The sequence below is a fragment of the Columba livia genome, chromosome 8 (assembly GCF_036013475.1).
Source record: "Columba livia isolate bColLiv1 breed racing homer chromosome 8, bColLiv1.pat.W.v2, whole genome shotgun sequence".
In the NCBI taxonomy this organism is placed as follows: Eukaryota; Metazoa; Chordata; class Aves; order Columbiformes; family Columbidae; genus Columba; species Columba livia.
In genome coordinates this window covers 14,454,398-14,472,449 of record NC_088609.1, presented here as the reverse complement: position 1 = coordinate 14,472,449, position 18,052 = coordinate 14,454,398, and the positions used below count along the sequence as shown (strand labels likewise).

At 40.3% G+C, this 18,052-nt stretch overlaps 1 protein-coding gene and 1 long non-coding RNA gene across 7 annotated transcripts in view; one reads left to right on the top strand and one right to left on the bottom strand.

The window, feature by feature from the left end:
• The window catches only part of LOC135580107 (uncharacterized), a 58,994-nt gene that overhangs the window by 26,775 nt on the left and 14,167 nt on the right, over positions 1-18,052 (top strand). Inside the window, exon 3 of the long non-coding RNA XR_010474284.1 lies at positions 9,001-9,094. This is a non-coding gene — a long non-coding RNA (uncharacterized LOC135580107). The remainder of the gene's footprint in view (positions 1-9,000; positions 9,095-18,052) is intronic.
• GLIS1 (GLIS family zinc finger 1) overlaps positions 3,289-18,052 on the bottom strand; it is a 196,814-nt gene continuing 182,050 nt past the window's right edge. For all 6 annotated transcript variants that reach the window (XM_065072105.1, XM_065072106.1, XM_065072104.1 and 3 more), the window contains exons 9-11: positions 12,926-13,110; positions 6,476-6,643; positions 3,289-3,940 (exon numbers count right to left, since the gene is read on the bottom strand). In XM_065072105.1, coding sequence (XP_064928177.1) covers positions 3,804-3,940; positions 6,476-6,643; positions 12,926-13,110 — 490 coding nt within the window. In that variant the 3' untranslated portion in view covers positions 3,289-3,803. The remainder of the gene's footprint in view (positions 3,941-6,475; positions 6,644-12,925; positions 13,111-18,052) is intronic.

The following is an 18,052-nucleotide window of genomic DNA, read 5'->3' as shown; positions in this document are numbered from 1 at the left end:
TTCTAAACTGTACAGACTCAAAGCAGTGCCTTTGCATTTCTCTGAATCTATCTTTTTAATTTACAGAAAACTTGATTCACACAGATTCTGGAATTAAATCATCACTCCAGCTGCTATGCTTTAAGTTTCCCAGACCTTTGTGAATCATTGTGTGGTTTTGAACAGCCTGGTTATTGTGACATAAATATTTTTGTAATTGATCAAATATGTTTAGGTTTGGTTGGTTTGTATTTCTAACTAAAAAAATGTCATTTTAAAAAGGATTTCTTTAATTTTTAGGAAATGAGATTAATAGTGTATTTAAGGCACAATTTTCTTTTAATGTTTCCAACTAATTGAAGCACAGGAATTATTTTTATTTTTGTCTCAGCCAATACAGCTTTGTTGGGCTTTGGGTGTGTTTTTTTTCTAAGTCCTCCTTCAAAAGCTCTAGAGTTTTAAGTGCTTGGCATTTGTTAAGCTACCTGCTTCCATGTTTAATGTTCTAGGAAAGAGTTCTGGCCACTTAGGTCTGAGACCAAAAAAAACCCCAAACTCTGATGCATCAGAGTAGATAAGTAACAGGACAGAAAGCTAAAAGTGGCAGTGATCAGAGGCAAAGCCACGTGCATAGGCTTAACTCACAATTTGGAGCGTTTATGCATTTTAATTCTAGGAGAGGAATGATGAGTCAGTGCTGCCACTGCTTGGGCCAGGCAGGGCAGCCACAATTAACGGGTTTGCAGCTGGGACAGGGCGTCCATGAGAGCTAGAGATCTTGAGGAACGGTTTATGAAAGAGGGGGGTCATATAACCCCATGCACCTTGTTCTGTAGTGACTAACTGTAAAACTTCCTGAATGTCTAAGTTTCATTCAAATTTCTTGAGGACAGAAAGTTAAATTGAATACAGAAGCGCCTTCATGTACGCTAACAAGGTACAGCCAGGCCCTGGAGAAACAAGTAAAATGTATCCGTGTAGGCTTTGTGGTTAGCCCAGGTCAGCCTTGGAGGGATGCTAAATGTGCTGCTGTCACAGTATGGCCTTGGTACCTTGAGAGCTGCCGTTCAAGGATTGTCTGCAAACTTAGAACACCCTCACTGTACCCTTCTGATTCCCTACAAGTTTTCCAAAGCTGGAAACTGCCAGGAGTTATAGCCAGCATCTCCTAGTAGGGCTGCAAAGGACGCATAAATACACAGAGCGGCTGAGGCACTGGAGACCTCCAAGTTTGTGCTGCTACTGTGTTTTCCCCAGTACTTTGACTGCAGGGTTCACACGTTGCCACCAAATTGTGCTTAAATAGATATATATATATATATATATATATCCATTGTAGCTGTATAACTCCATGACCGTAAGGGGAACCTCAGTCCTGTGGACCCAGTAATGCCACTTCTGCAAATGCTGCCAAAGAATCACCCCATTCAGATTGGTGCCTGCTCTTTGTATTCTGAATATGCAGCTGCAAAATTTGATATTTTCTTAACATACCATTGAATTTAGCTTTTTTTTTTTTTTCCTGTGGAACTTGCTATTTTGCTGTAGCCAGGTGCTTGACATTTTTCTGTCAGTCCTTTAGGGCTGGGGGAGACAAGAAATCTTCCAGCAGCTTCTTGTTTTGGGCTGTTCTCTAGGTAGCAGCTAACTGGATTACAGGCCTGAGAAGTTAATAGATGGGGCTTGGCACTGGCATGCCTGGCACAAGGGAAGGGCCTTGGCAGGACTGCATTGGCACACCGCTGCCCAGCAGCCTCTGGGAACAGGTAGAAGAGAGGAAAAAAAGAAAACACTGTCCTGAGTCACTCAGAGGTTTTAACCCAGTGCGAAGTTTTCAGTGGTGTCTCATGGTAGCTTGGGTAAATTTGAGCTCTAAATGAAGGGGTATTTGTCAGACATCAGCTGGGGCTCAGTATGGACATCCTTTAGTGAAGATTTGCCTAGCAGTGAAAAACTTCCCAGGCACCAGCAGCAATTCAGGTGTGCTGCCCTGGCTCGAGTGGGCACAGGACAGTATTCCTCAGGCTGCCATGTGCCTGGCGTGACACCTCTGCTGCTGCAGATGCAGTCACATGGGAACTGGCTTGTGGGAAGGGCTTGTTGCTGGTGTAGGCTTGGTCACTCTGGGACCTGCTGTAAAAATGTCCTTCAGCCTTTTCACCAGAGCTCTGCCCTGTGGCCAAGCTCAAGCCCTCTGGAATCAGGTGCAGGAGGCCCAGCCAGTCACAGCTGGACACTGCCAAGGGCAGCTAGGACATTCATTTTCATTTGTTTCCATTTACTGTACAAGAGCAAGGTTGATGCCGTGTCTCCCCAGGGATGTGGCACATCTTCATTTAACCCAAACTGCCAAGGCATTTTCCTTCGCGAGGCTGCACCCAGACCTGCAGGACAGCATGTTCTGCATGCAGCAGCATTTCCTGAGTTTGGGGTTTGTGTATTAGACAGATAAAGCCATTCAGATAACCATACATTGCTCCTAGGGTGTCTTATTAAGCCCAACTAGCAATGGTTTGTAAATGAGAACGATTTTTTTTTTTTTAGTTTTTCCTTATTGTTCTCCCAAACCACCATGGGACATTTTCAGGAGCTCACGTCTTAATGTGTATGTCTTGGCACACGTTGGGAGTGTCTGTCCTCTTGCAGGATGCCTGCTTCTCCCCAGGAGTCACCACTGGGCTGGGAAATGCAGCCCAGTGGGGCCAGGGCCACAGTGACAGGGATCCAAACTACTGCAGGTGACCTCTGGAAGCCACTGATTAAAAGTGCTTTGGATGAAGGAAAGTCCTCCGAAGGCATCCTGCTCTTCTCTCAAGCCTGTGCCTGAAGTGGAGAGTTCACAGTGGCTGCCAGCTCTTGTGAAGGGAGAAATGAGGTGACCTGCCCCATACTCAGTGTTTGTGCAGTGTGAATGTGCCACGGATCTCACATGGGATGAGGCCATGCGTTTACTTTTGGATTCAAAAAGCCAACCACAGCTGCATTTAATTTTTCCCTACGCTGCTGGGACAGCCGCATGTGCTGATGTACCCACAAGAGCAAGGGCAGCAAGAAGGCTGGGAGATGGTGCAGAGCTGTGGGCACGCAGCACTGGGAAGCCAGCCCACCATGCTGCCCCACGCTACAAGGCTTCTGGCCCTTTCACTGAAAGTCTGCATGCCCCTTGGTTTTCTTCATGTACACTTGGGCTGCTTTAATTTCACAGTTACTGAAATGTCACTGTTTTGTTTAAATCACTCTCAGGCATTTTAAGAACATAATATTAGGATTTATCAGGCAGACCAATGATGTTAAGAAATGACAGGACACTTGTTTCCAGTTTTTAATGCTTTCTTTGTAAAACTGAAAATATAAAACCAGCTGAGCAAATGAAGATCTTTATATACATGAGGTCTGTGATTAAAAAAATCCTCTTAGTTAACAAAAAAAAAAAAATAAGAAGAATTGACAAACAAGTTAAATGAAAACTGATTAAAGGGAACAACATTCTCAAATTGAAACATGTTTCTCAGGAAAAAAGCCCCTGCTTTACAAGTTTATTATATAACTTACATTTACATTTTACTGAGAGAACTTACAAAACAAGCTGCTTGAAATGCTCCTTATTCCCTTAAAGCATTAATTTCAAAGTGCCATAGCAAAGGAACAGGTTCCAATATTATCTTATACAGACTATTAATGTATAAAATGGTTTGGTAAATGTGAGGTGTTTATTTAAATGAGCACATATAGGGATACAGACTAAATAAAAGTACTTGAACAACACCTTGGTTATTACATACACAGTTATAGGAATAATAAAGGAAACAAGGTCAGCACTGCTCTTAGGTGTCTGTATATATGGAAGGAATGTGATTCAAGCAGTGATCAAAGGTGCCATTTTGGAAGAATCCATTGTCATCGGTTCCGTTTGAGACCATGTCTTCAGATACACACTGTGCTTCAGTGATTGCATCATAGCCTGAAAGCGCGACAAGTTGTATGGATATGATTTAGTACCACAGTACATATAAGGAAGGAAGCATAGTTTGAGGCCTGGGATTATACAGTACAGCCCAGCGTTAATGAAAAGACAATAGTGTTTACCATCAAAGCCTTACCCAGGAGATACACAAACTAATCTCCATGGGCATTTGTGTCATAGTAGATGAAGCTCCCATTCATTTCTGCGGAAAGCTACGCATTTGCAAGTGAAGTGCAAGCATCAGAGCATTACTCTCTTGGGACTTTACACTCATCTGAATAGGATGTCAAAACAATGAGTGGGCAAGGATCCTAGTGAGTGTGCATTAAGTGATGCAGTCCTTATTTTACGTGTTTTTCCTTTTAATGGCACTTAGGAAAAACGTTCCATGTGTCTCCCAGCTGTTCTGAAGAGCCAGAAGATCTTAAGATCTTTAGATCTGCAGCAAGTGTCTAGATGTGGCTGAATCAGATGCTGGACCAGGCTCAACTAAAAGCTTGCAGGCTGGGCAGCACTGCACCACCAGCAGTAATGAGAGACCCTGTAGTCTTGCAGGACCAGTCCTGCTTTCAGAAGGAACCATTGGCTCTCTCCTTAGAACTTAATTATAGGTATTTTACTATTAGGTATGTTTTTTATTATTCAAGACCAAATTCTCTACTTATTTACATTTCTGCATTTTCCTATGACGTATTAATTTACTGTTAGTTTACAGGTCAAATTCTGCTGTCTGCAGAAATCTGGCATGCGGCATACGTCCCAAGTCTCTGGAAGATGAACTTGGCCTGTTTATTTGCCCTGTGCTGTGTCAGTCCAAGTGGAGTGACCAATATTTTGATAACTTTTGCGAGTGTTTATGTTATGCTAATTTCTATTTGATGAGCCTGTATACTGGGTAGATACACAACCACAGATGGACAAAACCCAAGATAAGCATACACCCCAGAAATCATTATTAGATTCCACATAGAGTAAACTATCCAAAGTCCTGAACAGAAAATAAAAATTTATTGACTGTTAATGTGATTCATGGAACAGCTGTTTGCCAGTCACATTTGGCATTCCTGTGAGATGAGATCTCATTTAATATTAATGGTGCTATAAAAGCCTGAAAAAATTAATGCATAGCCTTGATGAATCTTGCAAACCTGAACGGTTCTATTTTTACTCAAAAAAAGATAAGATTTATATATTTCATAAATATTTATATTTCAGCCTTTTAAGTATTTGCATACCTCAATAACCACTCTAAAACCAAAAATATTACACAGAAACATTTCATAATAGTTTAGCCCCAGACAGAAAAATCAGCTGTTGTTGAAGTTGGTGTCTTGCCATAGTATTATTCTTTGCTCCTACAATTTCTTTTGGAAAGTTTATTTAGTCTGTTCTTTAAATACTGCAGGCTGTCAATCTGAACTTGAAATTTGATGTTAGCATGAAAAAACTATGTTTTAGTAACATCAAACTTATGAATAAAACAAAAGAATTCAAAGTTGAAGTTGAAACTTCATCTTAAACTTTTCTCTGGTGTTTGTTACTGATGCATACACCTTCTAGCATGGAACAACAGACCAATGCATGCACGCTTTCTCTGAGCAGAGTCTCCTTTAATATGAAACAAACAGGAAAGTCAACTCTGATTTTTGTAGTCTGCCTTAGGCCCCATTTCAAAAAGCATTTAACCATCTGTTTTCAGCATCATCCTTAACCAAGATGCCCTCCTGAATTCAGACATAAAGAAAAATTTCTTGGAGATACGTAAGTGAAGATTGCAGTAAATGTTGGTGTTTTGTGGCTCTGACAATACTCACATTTTGTTTGATTTCAGTAATTCTGCCAATTCTTAATTGTGGTTTTAAAAGTAGGAAAAAAGCTTCATAAAAATGAATACTTAAAGTATTATAGTAATCTAGCTATAATAACTTGTTGCAAATTTTACATTATGCAAATATGTAACTGAACAGGAAAATACAATTGCCATGAATGTGCAACAGCACAAACACAAAGGAACTTCTGAACAAAATGTAACTAACAAATATTTTTAGCTGAATGTATCAAAGCAGTGCCTTTCCATTTTGTAAATGTCAGCCTTGCAAAACAAAGCCATCCTTTAATTCTTACATGGACAGGAAGTTCTTGCTGCTGCTATTTTCTTCAGAGTTGTGCTAATGATCTTCTTAACTTTGATCTGATTTAAAAAAGCCTGCCAGAGCCTACCTGAAGACATGTGCAATGAACAGCCAACACAATAAATGTGAGAGGTGTCTTTTTTTGTCAGCGCTTCTGAAGGTGTGTGTTGCCTGAGACATCCAGTAGAACAGAAGGAGAATTTGTCCATCAAATACAGGAGGATTAAAGAAAACAAATTTGCTTTCCTTTTGGGATTCTTCTAGATGCCAATGAATTTCAGTGACTGTGGGTTTTTTATGCAAACATTTTTGTAATAACATTATTGACTATAGAGTGTGTTCTTTTCTCCTCCTGCTAAAAATATCATAGGGATAATTCTTTATAGACAGAATAAATTACCTGTTGAAGCTAGAGGTGTGCTGAGTATGTGATAGCCGTTCTGTCTCAGAGGATTAAAGCAATGGGATTCCCCTGTGAGCACATCACTGGTGACAGATTGGTCCATTGTTCTGTAGCAGTCTCCATAGTGGAAACAGTTCTGTATTGAGTGAAAGCTGCCTTGGTAACCTGAAAACAGATATTGCACACACATTTCAATACTACTGCAATGGTATTAGCTCCATTTCTGTCACAGTATTTCATTACTATTGTGGGGGTTTTTAGTTCCTCCGTTTTAACTATGGAAAAATGATCATGCTATTCTGTAAGGCGTAATAATATAAAGGCTGCATCAGACTCAGTCCCACAAGGTGCTGTGGACTGTGATCCCCATCAAGCAAAAATCTCAAGGATGTGCTTGATTTCAAGCAATAGATCAGCTGAACACAGTCAACAGCCCACTTGTGTTCAAAGCTAAGTCTAAGTACTCACTGGATCAGGTCCAGGATGCTAAACTCCTATGGGAATGTGTCTATAATGAATTACTTTTAATTTAAATACAATAATGCACTATTTAAATGAATAGCACTGCTTTGTTTTCAGTTAAGTCTTTTCCCATCTAGTGTGCGTTATACACTGCTGGAGACAGCATTATTTATTAGAAATACCTCTAAGAGTACCTTAAACCTCTCCTTTCTCAGACTGCTCTTATTTCAAATGAAACCCCTTTCACTGAACATAGGGGCCATAGTCTGCAAGTAAAATTGAACTAGAGGTGCAGGACTGACTCCACATGGATATCAGGTGAAGACTTCTAGCCCAGCTAGAGGCTATTCGTGCTTCTGAAAAGTGCCGAGGTAAATATGTATGGTCTCTGACTGCCTCAGTCATTCTGCTTTTGGGGCGTGTTGACTTTTGTCCCTCACGTACATAGCCTACATTTATTATGTCCTGCTATTTTTTTAAAGTATCATACTACCAGGGGACCAGCAGTTTGTTTTTTGCCAACAAAAGGTATGAATGAGCTGTATACAACAAAAGAAGATATTTAATAGTTAAGTATAAATGAATTGCTGAGGAATTTTACAACTTACAAGTTTGTGCCAACATCCTAAAAGAAAATGTTATTTGCTCCAATAAGGGTGACCTCAAAGCATGCCACAAGATTTATACCAACCACTGCCTGATTTAATTGTCTTCCTTCCTCCGGACTCAATAACTTCTTCCTGATTCCAAGTTCATCACAGGCTATGTACATATTCATATTAACTAACTGTCTCTTCTCCTACCTTCTCTGAAAGTGCCTTCTGAAATGATGCTCCTTTCCTTATATGCAGCTGAAGTCAATCAAGTCAGGCTTAAAGTTTAGTAGAATGTGGATTTTCCTCTAATTGTTGTTTTACTTCCCTTGGACTTACTCAGACTGAAACCGCTCCTAAGGAACTACTGCAAAAATCCCTGGTAGTTCAGTCTAACACAGCCACAACCAGATCTTCAGCTGATGAGAGACGTCAGCACAGCTCCACTCACTGGTGGAAGACTTGGCTTGCTGGGCAACTTGTGCAGCTATTCAGACAGTTTGTTCAGAAATTAAACACCCGTGCCTATCGCCAGAGCACCCGGTGCTGTACAGGGTGGAATTTCCCCCTTAAAAATCATGCAGGTTATAAGCTTTTTCCTGTTAAGATCTCCTGTCTTTTTCCACCTTTTCCCTTTACAACCAAAGTTTGACCAAATAGATAATATCAGGCAAAGCTCAGGGTCTGTCTGTTCCTTCTGGCCATGTTTTTCTAAGGTGGTAATAAATAATGCTGAGGCAATTCTTTAGTAGATATGCAATGAACTCATCGAGTGGTGAAAAATCTGCTCTGAAGTGTCACAGTTTAATATGTGTTTTGGCAGAATCTGCAAGGATTAGATGAGTCATTTCTTGAGAACCTGTGATCCTCCACCACAAAATACCTAAATTGTTGATATCCATGACTGTTGAAATACTAACGGATGATGATATCAGATAACGGCACTGCACACTATACCAAAGCTGTTCATATGTGCTGCTATGTAGAAGACCCAGAAATTTGGAAAGCTAAGTATTAAATTATGCATGTCCTTCCTCAGAATAGACAGCCACCTCTATTTACTGCCTGGAAAGTCTGGCTCAAAAAAACCAAACAGCTCTTGCTAGAGGTTGCAAAGCCATCTTTTGATGTGGTTTTAGGTGCAGTGCTGTATTGACTGGCTTTTGATTATTATCCTGACTTTTCTGTTTATAAAACACTCCTGTAAACCTTCTAAAAATATATTCTTTTGAGATGACCAGTGAAAAAAAATGAGACACTTGTCTTCAGATGAGGTATAACTGGTTGCAGAGAGCACTTATATGCATTCCTAGAGAAAAAAATGAACTTTTTCCAGAAAGTCTGCTATAGACATCACTTCTAGGGAAGGCATGATGTGTATTTTTTCTGTCTCTGTAATTGCTGCCCTGTCGTCATGGTCCCAGGTTTGCCTTTGTTAAATCAATTAAATATCTTTATGATCTACAGGGCTGGAACAGTGGCTTAGAAAATCAGAGAACAGCCAACCATGACAGAACTGGATTGAAACTAGTTGGATCCAGGGTTTTCTCAAGGCCTATGGGTAAGGCTTTCTTTTGAAGTGTTTTAAGTTACACTGTCTAGCTGCTCAGGGAAAAATACCTGAGGTAAAGAACTGCCTCAAAGTCAAAAATCTGCAAAAGAACTGCTGTAAGCAATCAAATTCTCCTTTGGGTTGCAGTAGCTGCCCCTCAGTTTCACTGTGTGATAATCTGAAAAGGCAGCACAAAAGGTTTTACTGGAACTATCCAACAAAGAGACATAATGTAGGAAAATACTAGTGTTATTGCACTGTTGTATTCACCAGGACCAAATTTCTGAGAGTGCTTCACAAAGAAAATACAGAGAAAGACACCATTCTTGTTCTAATATGCTTGCAGATGTGATAAATGCAGGTAGCAAACTAAAGATAAAAGATGGAGTGAGGAAGGGAAAGATTGCAGCAAGAACTTTGGTCATGTAAAACAAATCATGACACTAAAATGAGACCTTTAACTCTTCTGACCCGAGCAGGATAATGCAAGCTTACTTCCTTTTTCATAGAAACAATGAGGTAGTGGGACCCTACAAGAATGGGACAGAGACTTTACAAGGCATTCTAGGATGCATAGGAAGAATTCGTTGCTGTTCCCTGCACTTAAACTGGGCATGAAACACCATCTGGGTGGGAAGAATTGTGCTTGCAGTATTCAAAGGTGTATTCGAAATGAGTCTTGGATTGACTGCAATTGCATGCCTCCAGCTTGAAGGACTGCTGTGACATGGCTTTTTAATACACTTTCCATACTCCCACCCACCGCTTCAGAGGCACAAGTGGAGAGTTTCTTTTGGTACCAGGTAGGTTGGCTCTTGCTGATGGCCTTCAGTAGCCTGGCACGGCTCAAGAGGCCAGTCACTCCAGAGGATCTGAGCCTCACGATTTTTTACACTATTTGAAAGGGAAATTGCAGCTTGTTTAAATGCTAAGTGTTCCCAAAAACCATAGTCTTTACACAAGCGATGCAAAGGCCATGTGAGTTAAAGCAGCCACAAGGACTGTTATAACAATGGGTGCTCTTACCATATAAGGTTTTGTTCATTTTACACAACCACAGGAAATAAAACTTGTTGCCTGCAGGCAATACAAAGTTTGATTTCATATGCAGTACAGGACAGAGTTTTACTGCATTTATACATTTTAAAAATGCGTGGTATGAAATGAAGGTGCTTTCAGTTCATGCCATTTACTTGTGTTTCGTTTAGATTTTTTTAAATGCTTTACACAGAAAGTATTAGGAATTAAGATACGATTAAAATCCCATAACTAATAGTTCAATTAACAACCATATATGGTTGTTTAGAGTAAATTAAACATGGAGCACTTTTTACAAGTTCTTAAATAGACTCTCTTCAGAGGTTAAAAATATGAAGTAAACAAGAGGCTTGCCTGGTGCAAACATCCCTGTTCCTTCTAGGAAAGCAAAAGTGTAGCACCAATTTGGCAACAAGTGTTTCACCAATGTTTTTCTTCCACATGAATTGCACGTTTTCCTTCAGTTTTGATTGAAATAAAACATTTTCTGAGGTTAATTTTCAAGTGAAGAATTTACTAAATGTCCTGTCAGTTTAAATGATCACTATTAAATGTTTTATGTACAGTAGATGTAGAAATATCACAGTTAATAAAGGAATAAACCAAGTTCCAAACATAACATTTAGCTTAAATTTTGCTTTGACATAATTTGTGACAGAAAAGCTGCAGTTAGCCACTTCACACAGTGAACTGGCTGCCTCTGTTTCTCTAAGGCACAGCCTAGAAAACTTCAAGCCACTTTAAAATGAATGATGTAATGAGCAAATAATTGGAATATGCCTATTAAATACCATCTTGTTATGTCATGTCATTCACATGTATGTGCAAATAAATCTCAGCTTTTCAAATTCCATAAAATTTCAACAAGAAATCACGTCAGGTATAAATAACTACAGGATTCCATTGGCTGCCAAATTCTTTCACCATGTAATAATTTCCATCTGATCTTACTACAACTAGGTTTAAACATATAAATAATGTCTGCTTATTCTTTCATTATCAATATTTCTGTTACCAGCTTGACAAAGCTTGCTGTCTTCTAAAAATGTCAGATCCCCAATGTTTCTATGCTTCTATACAGCTCTACAGCTAGACTTACATAGTGTTCCTTTTTTGGCAAAAATTCAAAACTCCCAAATTACTACAGATTCCATTATAAAAATGTGCTATTAATGAACTGAGAAGCAAAAAAGATGTAAAGCAAGTACAGCTAAGTAGAGGTTACAGATCAATTGATTTCAAAGGCTGCTAATCAAAATTGATTTTTGAATGACCATTTCCATAATGAATTTAAAATACTACTTCAACATTTGGCTAAAGTAGAAAATTATTGCTTTTTCAAAACCACACGACATAACACTTAGAAAGCAACAATTCATTCAAAAGGAAATGTGGTTTTCTTAAGGAATAAAGTCAATTTATTTAAGTGGTTCAAAACTTGTTCTGTCTATGCATTTGTTTCTGCCATAGTAATGAGCTGCTAAACTTTCCTCTTGTGGTTTGTAGTTATTTAGCTCATTATAGTAACATAATCATATATCATTATATGCTATCATAAATCTGCCACTTTTCCCTTACAGAGTTAATCTTTTTAAATTGAATAATCTGTTGAGCATCAGGTCAAGTTAGTTTTGCCTTCAGCACAAATCACTTAATGTAGTACACTTTAACTTTTCAGACTAAGTCAGTCCAACCAAAGAGTAAAAATACACCTTAGAGAACGAAGGGCTGAGGGAACTGCGGGGATACTGAACCCCATTGCAGCTGTGAGTTGCTCACTGGGTTTGTGTTCACCTTCTGTATGTCTCAGTGTACACTGAGGGAAAGCAAACCTCCTGGTCTGCCCACTGTTAAATTGATCACGTGAGACTTTGCCAGCCAAAAATGACCTTATGCAACTGACAGTACAGCTGTGAAATGAGTGTCAAAAACTGGTTATCTGCCTGTATAAACTTATACGCTTGGTTATACTTGCAACTAGACAGATGTCCTGCATGCTTCTCTTTTTGTGAATAATTACCACACTAAGCAGCATGCCATCTGGATTATATAACACATTTCTTAAATATGCAAGCTCCTGTTACTGGAAGAATCTGTGATGATAATGATATCTCTTGCTAATTTATACCTCAAAAATTAGACACATCAATTAGTTCCCACAGCAGAACTCTGGACTAGGTAAATGAGCTCCCGATTAAAAAGGCCAAGTAATTCAGGACAAAAAATGTTTTAAATTAAGCAGTGGGACAGCTGCTTAGCTGCTCCCATAACTGTCCTCAAATCACACTGGCACTCAGTAGCTGTACAGAGTCCCTTTGCATATTATTATATAAAATAATACAGATGCCCAATTTCCAAATAATAAATAGCAAAATATTTTTTCTTTGTCTAAGCTCATGTCTAGTGTATGTGCTCATGTCTAGTGAGTGGACAGAGAAGGCCATTGCCAAGGTGCTCTTCAGTCCATGTATTTTGGGACTAGATGGCTCTTGCTTTGGCAGTGTCTCTCCCTCCCAGCTGACAGAAGCGTGGATGACAGCATACAAGCACAGCCAGTAGCTGTCTACTGAAAAACCTGAACAAATGCAATAAACCTGCTGAACTGCATGAACTGGTCTGAAAATTTTGCTCTGTGTGTATAGCAAGCCACTTCAAAAATCAGAGTTCCCATTGAAATGCTGTCACTCTCCTACTAAGTATTCGCTGAAAATGCAAAACCAAATTATTTATCCCCAGTTGGGGATAAAAAGGGGGGGGGCAAAAAACAAAACCAAACCAAACAAACAAAAAGGGAAGAGTTACCTTGAGATCCCTGCTGTACAGACTGGTTTTGAAACTGAGCGTATGGTTTATTTGGTATTCCAGAAAATTGCTGCCCGTTTGGTGACTGGCTGTGCGATGATGGAGAGCCGTGTTTCTGCAAGAGGGAAGGTGGAACTAATGCTTTCAGGGGGCTGACAAGTGGAGAGATTATGTTGGGAGCAAGCCTAGAAAAAAAACATACAGAAAAACTTCACATATCACATCACAATATGGGAAACTGAAATACTTGAATGGCCATGTTTCTGTGATGGGCAAACTACAAAAACATTTATTTTGTGGGTAGAAATTATATTGCAAAAAACCCAAATGATAATGCAGTGCAGCTTTCAGGTATTCATTAGGGGGGAAGCAGCGTTAGAAAAGGATTTCTCTTCCTTTGCACTGACTTCCTGTAATAGTCATAATGACAGGATTAGAATGACACCACTCCTCAGTAAGCAACTTAGACACAGCTCAGTTTTAATTTAAAATTTTGTGAGCTGAGAGACACATCCAGAAAACAGAAGTGGAAAATGTAGTTAAAGTGAGTAAATCCAAGTAATGCCTTCATAGCTGTAATGGGGTAAAGCTTTACACCCAAATTTCAGCCAAGAAAAAGAAAAGCATTTGTTCCAATTATTCCTCATGTAGAATTTTTTAGACTTAGAAATACAGCTTTAACTGTAGCAGATAGTACTGTCCTTGCAAATAAAATCCTGAGTAAGTCTTTGCTTGTGGCAGCACTGCTCAGCGGGAGACTGAGAAGTGATTGTACCTGAGAGATGGAAAATTCCCTCCAGACGTCTGGGACTGGGGACAGCAGAGGAGCACGGGGGCAGTTCTGCTTGGGGAACAGAGCCTGACCCAACGCTCCCACGAGGAGCTGGAGCAGCTCAGGAAGAACCTCACTAACCCACTCCCATCAAGTCCCCAGGCATCTGCCACCGGTGGAGCAAAGAAGCTTCAATGCTTCTTCCCTGTCCCAATGTGACTGCTCCACCAACAGGAGGTTCAGCATCTGGCCCAGAAGGGATGAACCGTTTGTCAGACAACTGTCATTTGGCCATTTACAGACAGAAAGAAGGCATGGTGCAGAAGATGGGACCAAATATCTGGACATTCACATACAAGCGCCTTTTACAGCTGCACTAAACTAACTCTATAAAGAGGTAAATACCCTGTTTCCCTGAAAATAAGCCCTAGCATGATTTTTCAGGATTTTTGAGGATGCTCAAAATATAAACCCTACTCCAAAAATAAGCCCTAGTTACGGTTAATTTTAAAAGTCAATTTAAATAGTGTCCAGGCAGCTATATGTGTAAAAAAAAGTAAGCATCTTTTGGAACAAAAATTAATATAAGACCCTGTCTTATTTTCAGGGAAACAGGGTAGGAAGAAGCTGGTTCTCTAACCCTGCTATGGTAGCTGTGACAAATGCCCTTTTGCTCCATAGCCCAGTGTCACACTGTCAGATGTGCTGGCCGCGTGGTCCCTGTATTAACTGTATACTCTCTTGCCTCTGGAGCTTTTGCTAAACATAAGCAGCAGCTCTTTGAACAGCACTAGAACTTTCAGATGCTAGAAAAACCACCTGTCTGTTTGAGAGGCACCCTGCTGAAACCTTCCAGCTACAGGTCCTGAAACATGGAAATAAAATTACTCCTGCAAGTTATAATACATCAACTAGCTGGAAAAATACATTAAGCGCAAACCATTGCATGCGTACAAAGAATCAACTAAAAACAAATCATTCACTGGTATCTTGCTCTACCACTGCACAAGCCGTTCAGACACCATAAACCATGATTTGCAATAGCAGTTCCTCACCAGTTTACATGACTGCTTCTTGGAGCAGTTAGGATTAAACTTGAGGAGCAAGGCTATGCCTGACTTAGGGCTAAGCACTACATGGCAGCGTTCAAGAGGTAAATATAGATGATCTGTGAATTAATGGTGACAACAGCTTAATCACATTTAACATGAGAGGCAGCGGAACACTGCCAAATGCTGTCAGAGTGACACTCTATTAAAAAGGGGCTGAAATAAATCAACCAGTCACAGCCCATCCTATGCTGAAATAATTCCATCTCCCAGAGCAGGAAAACAAGGCCTATAATACAAACCACAGACACTCTCAATATCCCCAAACTAAACGAAGAATTAAACCAGTATTGTTTAATGGGTGAAGGCGAGGATATTTTCAAGCCAAATATGTAAGAACTGGAAAATAGTTTTTTTGTAAGAAAGATAACACTCCCTCCAATGATGACGATGTGTAAACTGAAGAAGACTAAAGTCGAATTTTAAGAGTGAACATGCAAGAAAGAAAAAAAATCTTACCTGTTTTTTTGTTTTAGGTGCATATTAAAAAGAGCTCTGCAACAAAGCTGGGATGGCTCTTGCCCTACCCAAGGGTAAGGGCCTGAGGCTGCAGAGGTGCTGAAAAGGGATGCAGGGAATGCAGGGGCCACCTGTGCCCTCTTCAGGTCAGACACAGAAAATGTTCTCTGGGATCTGAACTGCTGAAGAGCAGATGCTCAGGAGAAAATACCAAGTTCATTTGCTAAAAGCAGCTAAATGCTAAGGTCAGCTCCCATGTGGCTGTAGTTTTTCCTCAAAGGTCTCAGTAGAGAAATACTTTAACACAAATGAGCTGTCATGCAGCCCAGCTGCAAGTTCTGTCTTCTGCAAATGCTCTCAAATGTGCGTCTGTGGTCAACTATTGCATGAAGATGGGCTGACGTTATCTGCTGGGACATGCAGAAAAGACTTCGCTATGGTCTCTTCTGAGGCTGCAAGTGGGTACCGGCAAAGCACAACCACAAATTACAAAATGGTCACCAACCCCCTCAAATGGCACACACAGAGACATTGTCCTCGACATGCCAGAAGTGCTGTTAGAAGCCTGGAAATGCTTCTATCTGAAGGGAGATTTAAAAGATTGCAGTTGTTTTCATTGGAAAGATAATTGCTAAAAGAGTTCATGATAGTGACATTTATATGGATTATGACCACACACACATTTAAAAGAGAAACAAAAGATGTACTAAAAACTCCAAGGCCTGGATGAGCCAGAAACCACTCTGAATGAGGGAGGAAAATACTTCTGGTAAGCGAGTACTCTGGATCTGCCTGTGCTGGGTTCCCTCTGCCATCTCTTGAAATGTCTTGTCCTGGCTCCTGCTGCGAAATGTGGCACCCCAGCGAGGCCTGCGGGGCTGCTCGCTGTCGAGTGCTTTGTCAGAATGGTCGAGTAATTGCATTTTTAAATTCTTTGCAAATACGTTACATGTCAAACAAAAATGGTACATTTAAGGTGTCCAGCTGTGGGAATACTGAAAATCACAGCTTCCCGACACAGTTTATCTTCTCCCAGAGGCTATTTAAATCTTAACCATGCGAGAAGTATTTAACAGTTTTTATTGTTATTTTAAAAGCAGCGCTTCTCCCATTCACACTCTCTTTCATTCCTGTTTTTCCTCTGTGTGAGCTCAGCAGTTGTGACAGCGTTTGTACCTCAATGCCTTTGCAATGGCTGGTGAAGAGCAGGTGAGGTTCCCCAGGTGGGGCCGAGGGGTGCAGAGGTGTGTGGGGCCCTGCTCCAGCAGGTGAGCCCAGCTGCTAGCTCGCTGCTTGCACTCAGCACAGCTGTCACGGTGCTGGGCCGCAGCAAACATCCCTGTCTGCGGGCAGCAGGTATCCTGGGAACCTCCTGAAGTACAGGAGCTGGAGCTGAAACCCTGACAGCTCCATGTAATGCTTGACCATTGCTGCCTCTGCGTTAAGAGTTTAATGCAGTTGAGCGGGTCACCGTAAAACTGACTATGTTCTGCTCAGTCTCCCCTAAACAGGAAGCTAAGGCACAGTTTTAGCTAGGAAGGAGCTTTGCTCAGCAAAAAAATCTGGCTGTATTAGCACAAGTGCCAGCGTGGGTATTTGTTGCCTTAAAATATTAATCACAATGCCTACAGTTCAAGCTGGTCTCTAAAATATTATTTTGTGTGCATGTGTGAATGTGCTCTGGCATGCTCAAGAGATTTTTCATCAGCTAACTGTCCAGTTCCCAGTGCCATGCTTTAAATTCTCTCCTGAATGTTTGCCTACTAATTAGGTTGCTGTGATACCCAGGTTGTTAAAAGAGAGAAGAAATCATTCCTGATACAAATCAGATAACGCATTAGCAACAGAAAATAGCTTAAAAGGAGATGCCTTCTGTGTGGAAGAAGAAACAGAAACATACTTACACCAGGAACTCAGCTGGGTCTATTAAAAATTCCCAGGCAGTAGCTCAGGCATATGTTTCAATAACTAATAGCCTGGACATTTCCTGTTAATACTGTACTACACCCACAGTTTGCTTTGATTTGGATATTAATAATAAATACTATATATTTTACTTTAATTGTAACTGGTAAAAGTCAGTAAACTTGCAGGTCCTTTGCGGGCCTTTTAATATATATCTGCACCTATGTATAGCTATATAGAAGAAATACAAATAAATACTCTCACACATATGTAAAAAAAATCCTTAGCCTTCCTTAAAGTTGAGGGCTCCTGGCTATACGGAATATTTCTGTTCAGAAGGATACACCTTTTTTTCCATCTCCCCAGCCTGGTGAGAGAGCTAAGAAGAATCAATGGTTCTCACAGGTCGCTTGCACTGCTGATGTGGTTTGACTGTCAATATAGTCTACCCTGTCTTACAAGGATTCTTGATGGTAAAACACTTAGTAACTTGAACAATAAATTAACCCACTGCAATGCTTTCACTACTCCATTATTGGAGACTGTCTGTCCCTTACATGGAAGGTAACCTGTTAACCATGCACTGACCTTATCCTTAGCCATTATCTGCAATGGACACTAACAAAGTGACTTGCAAGCCCTCTCTGAATCCAGCAGATTTCTAGTTGCCAAACAATGAAACTGCTATTGTTAAAACCCTCCTGTGTGTAATATATGATGCAAACAGGAAAGCTTTTTCAGTTGAAGATTCATTTTGGTGACTTCAGATCTAAGAACAGTAGGGGCTTCTCAATACCTCTCACACAGAGAGGTGTGCACCAAAAGAGTCTACGTGATAATAACAGTGATAATAGCAGTGATAGTAACAGAAAGGGAACTATA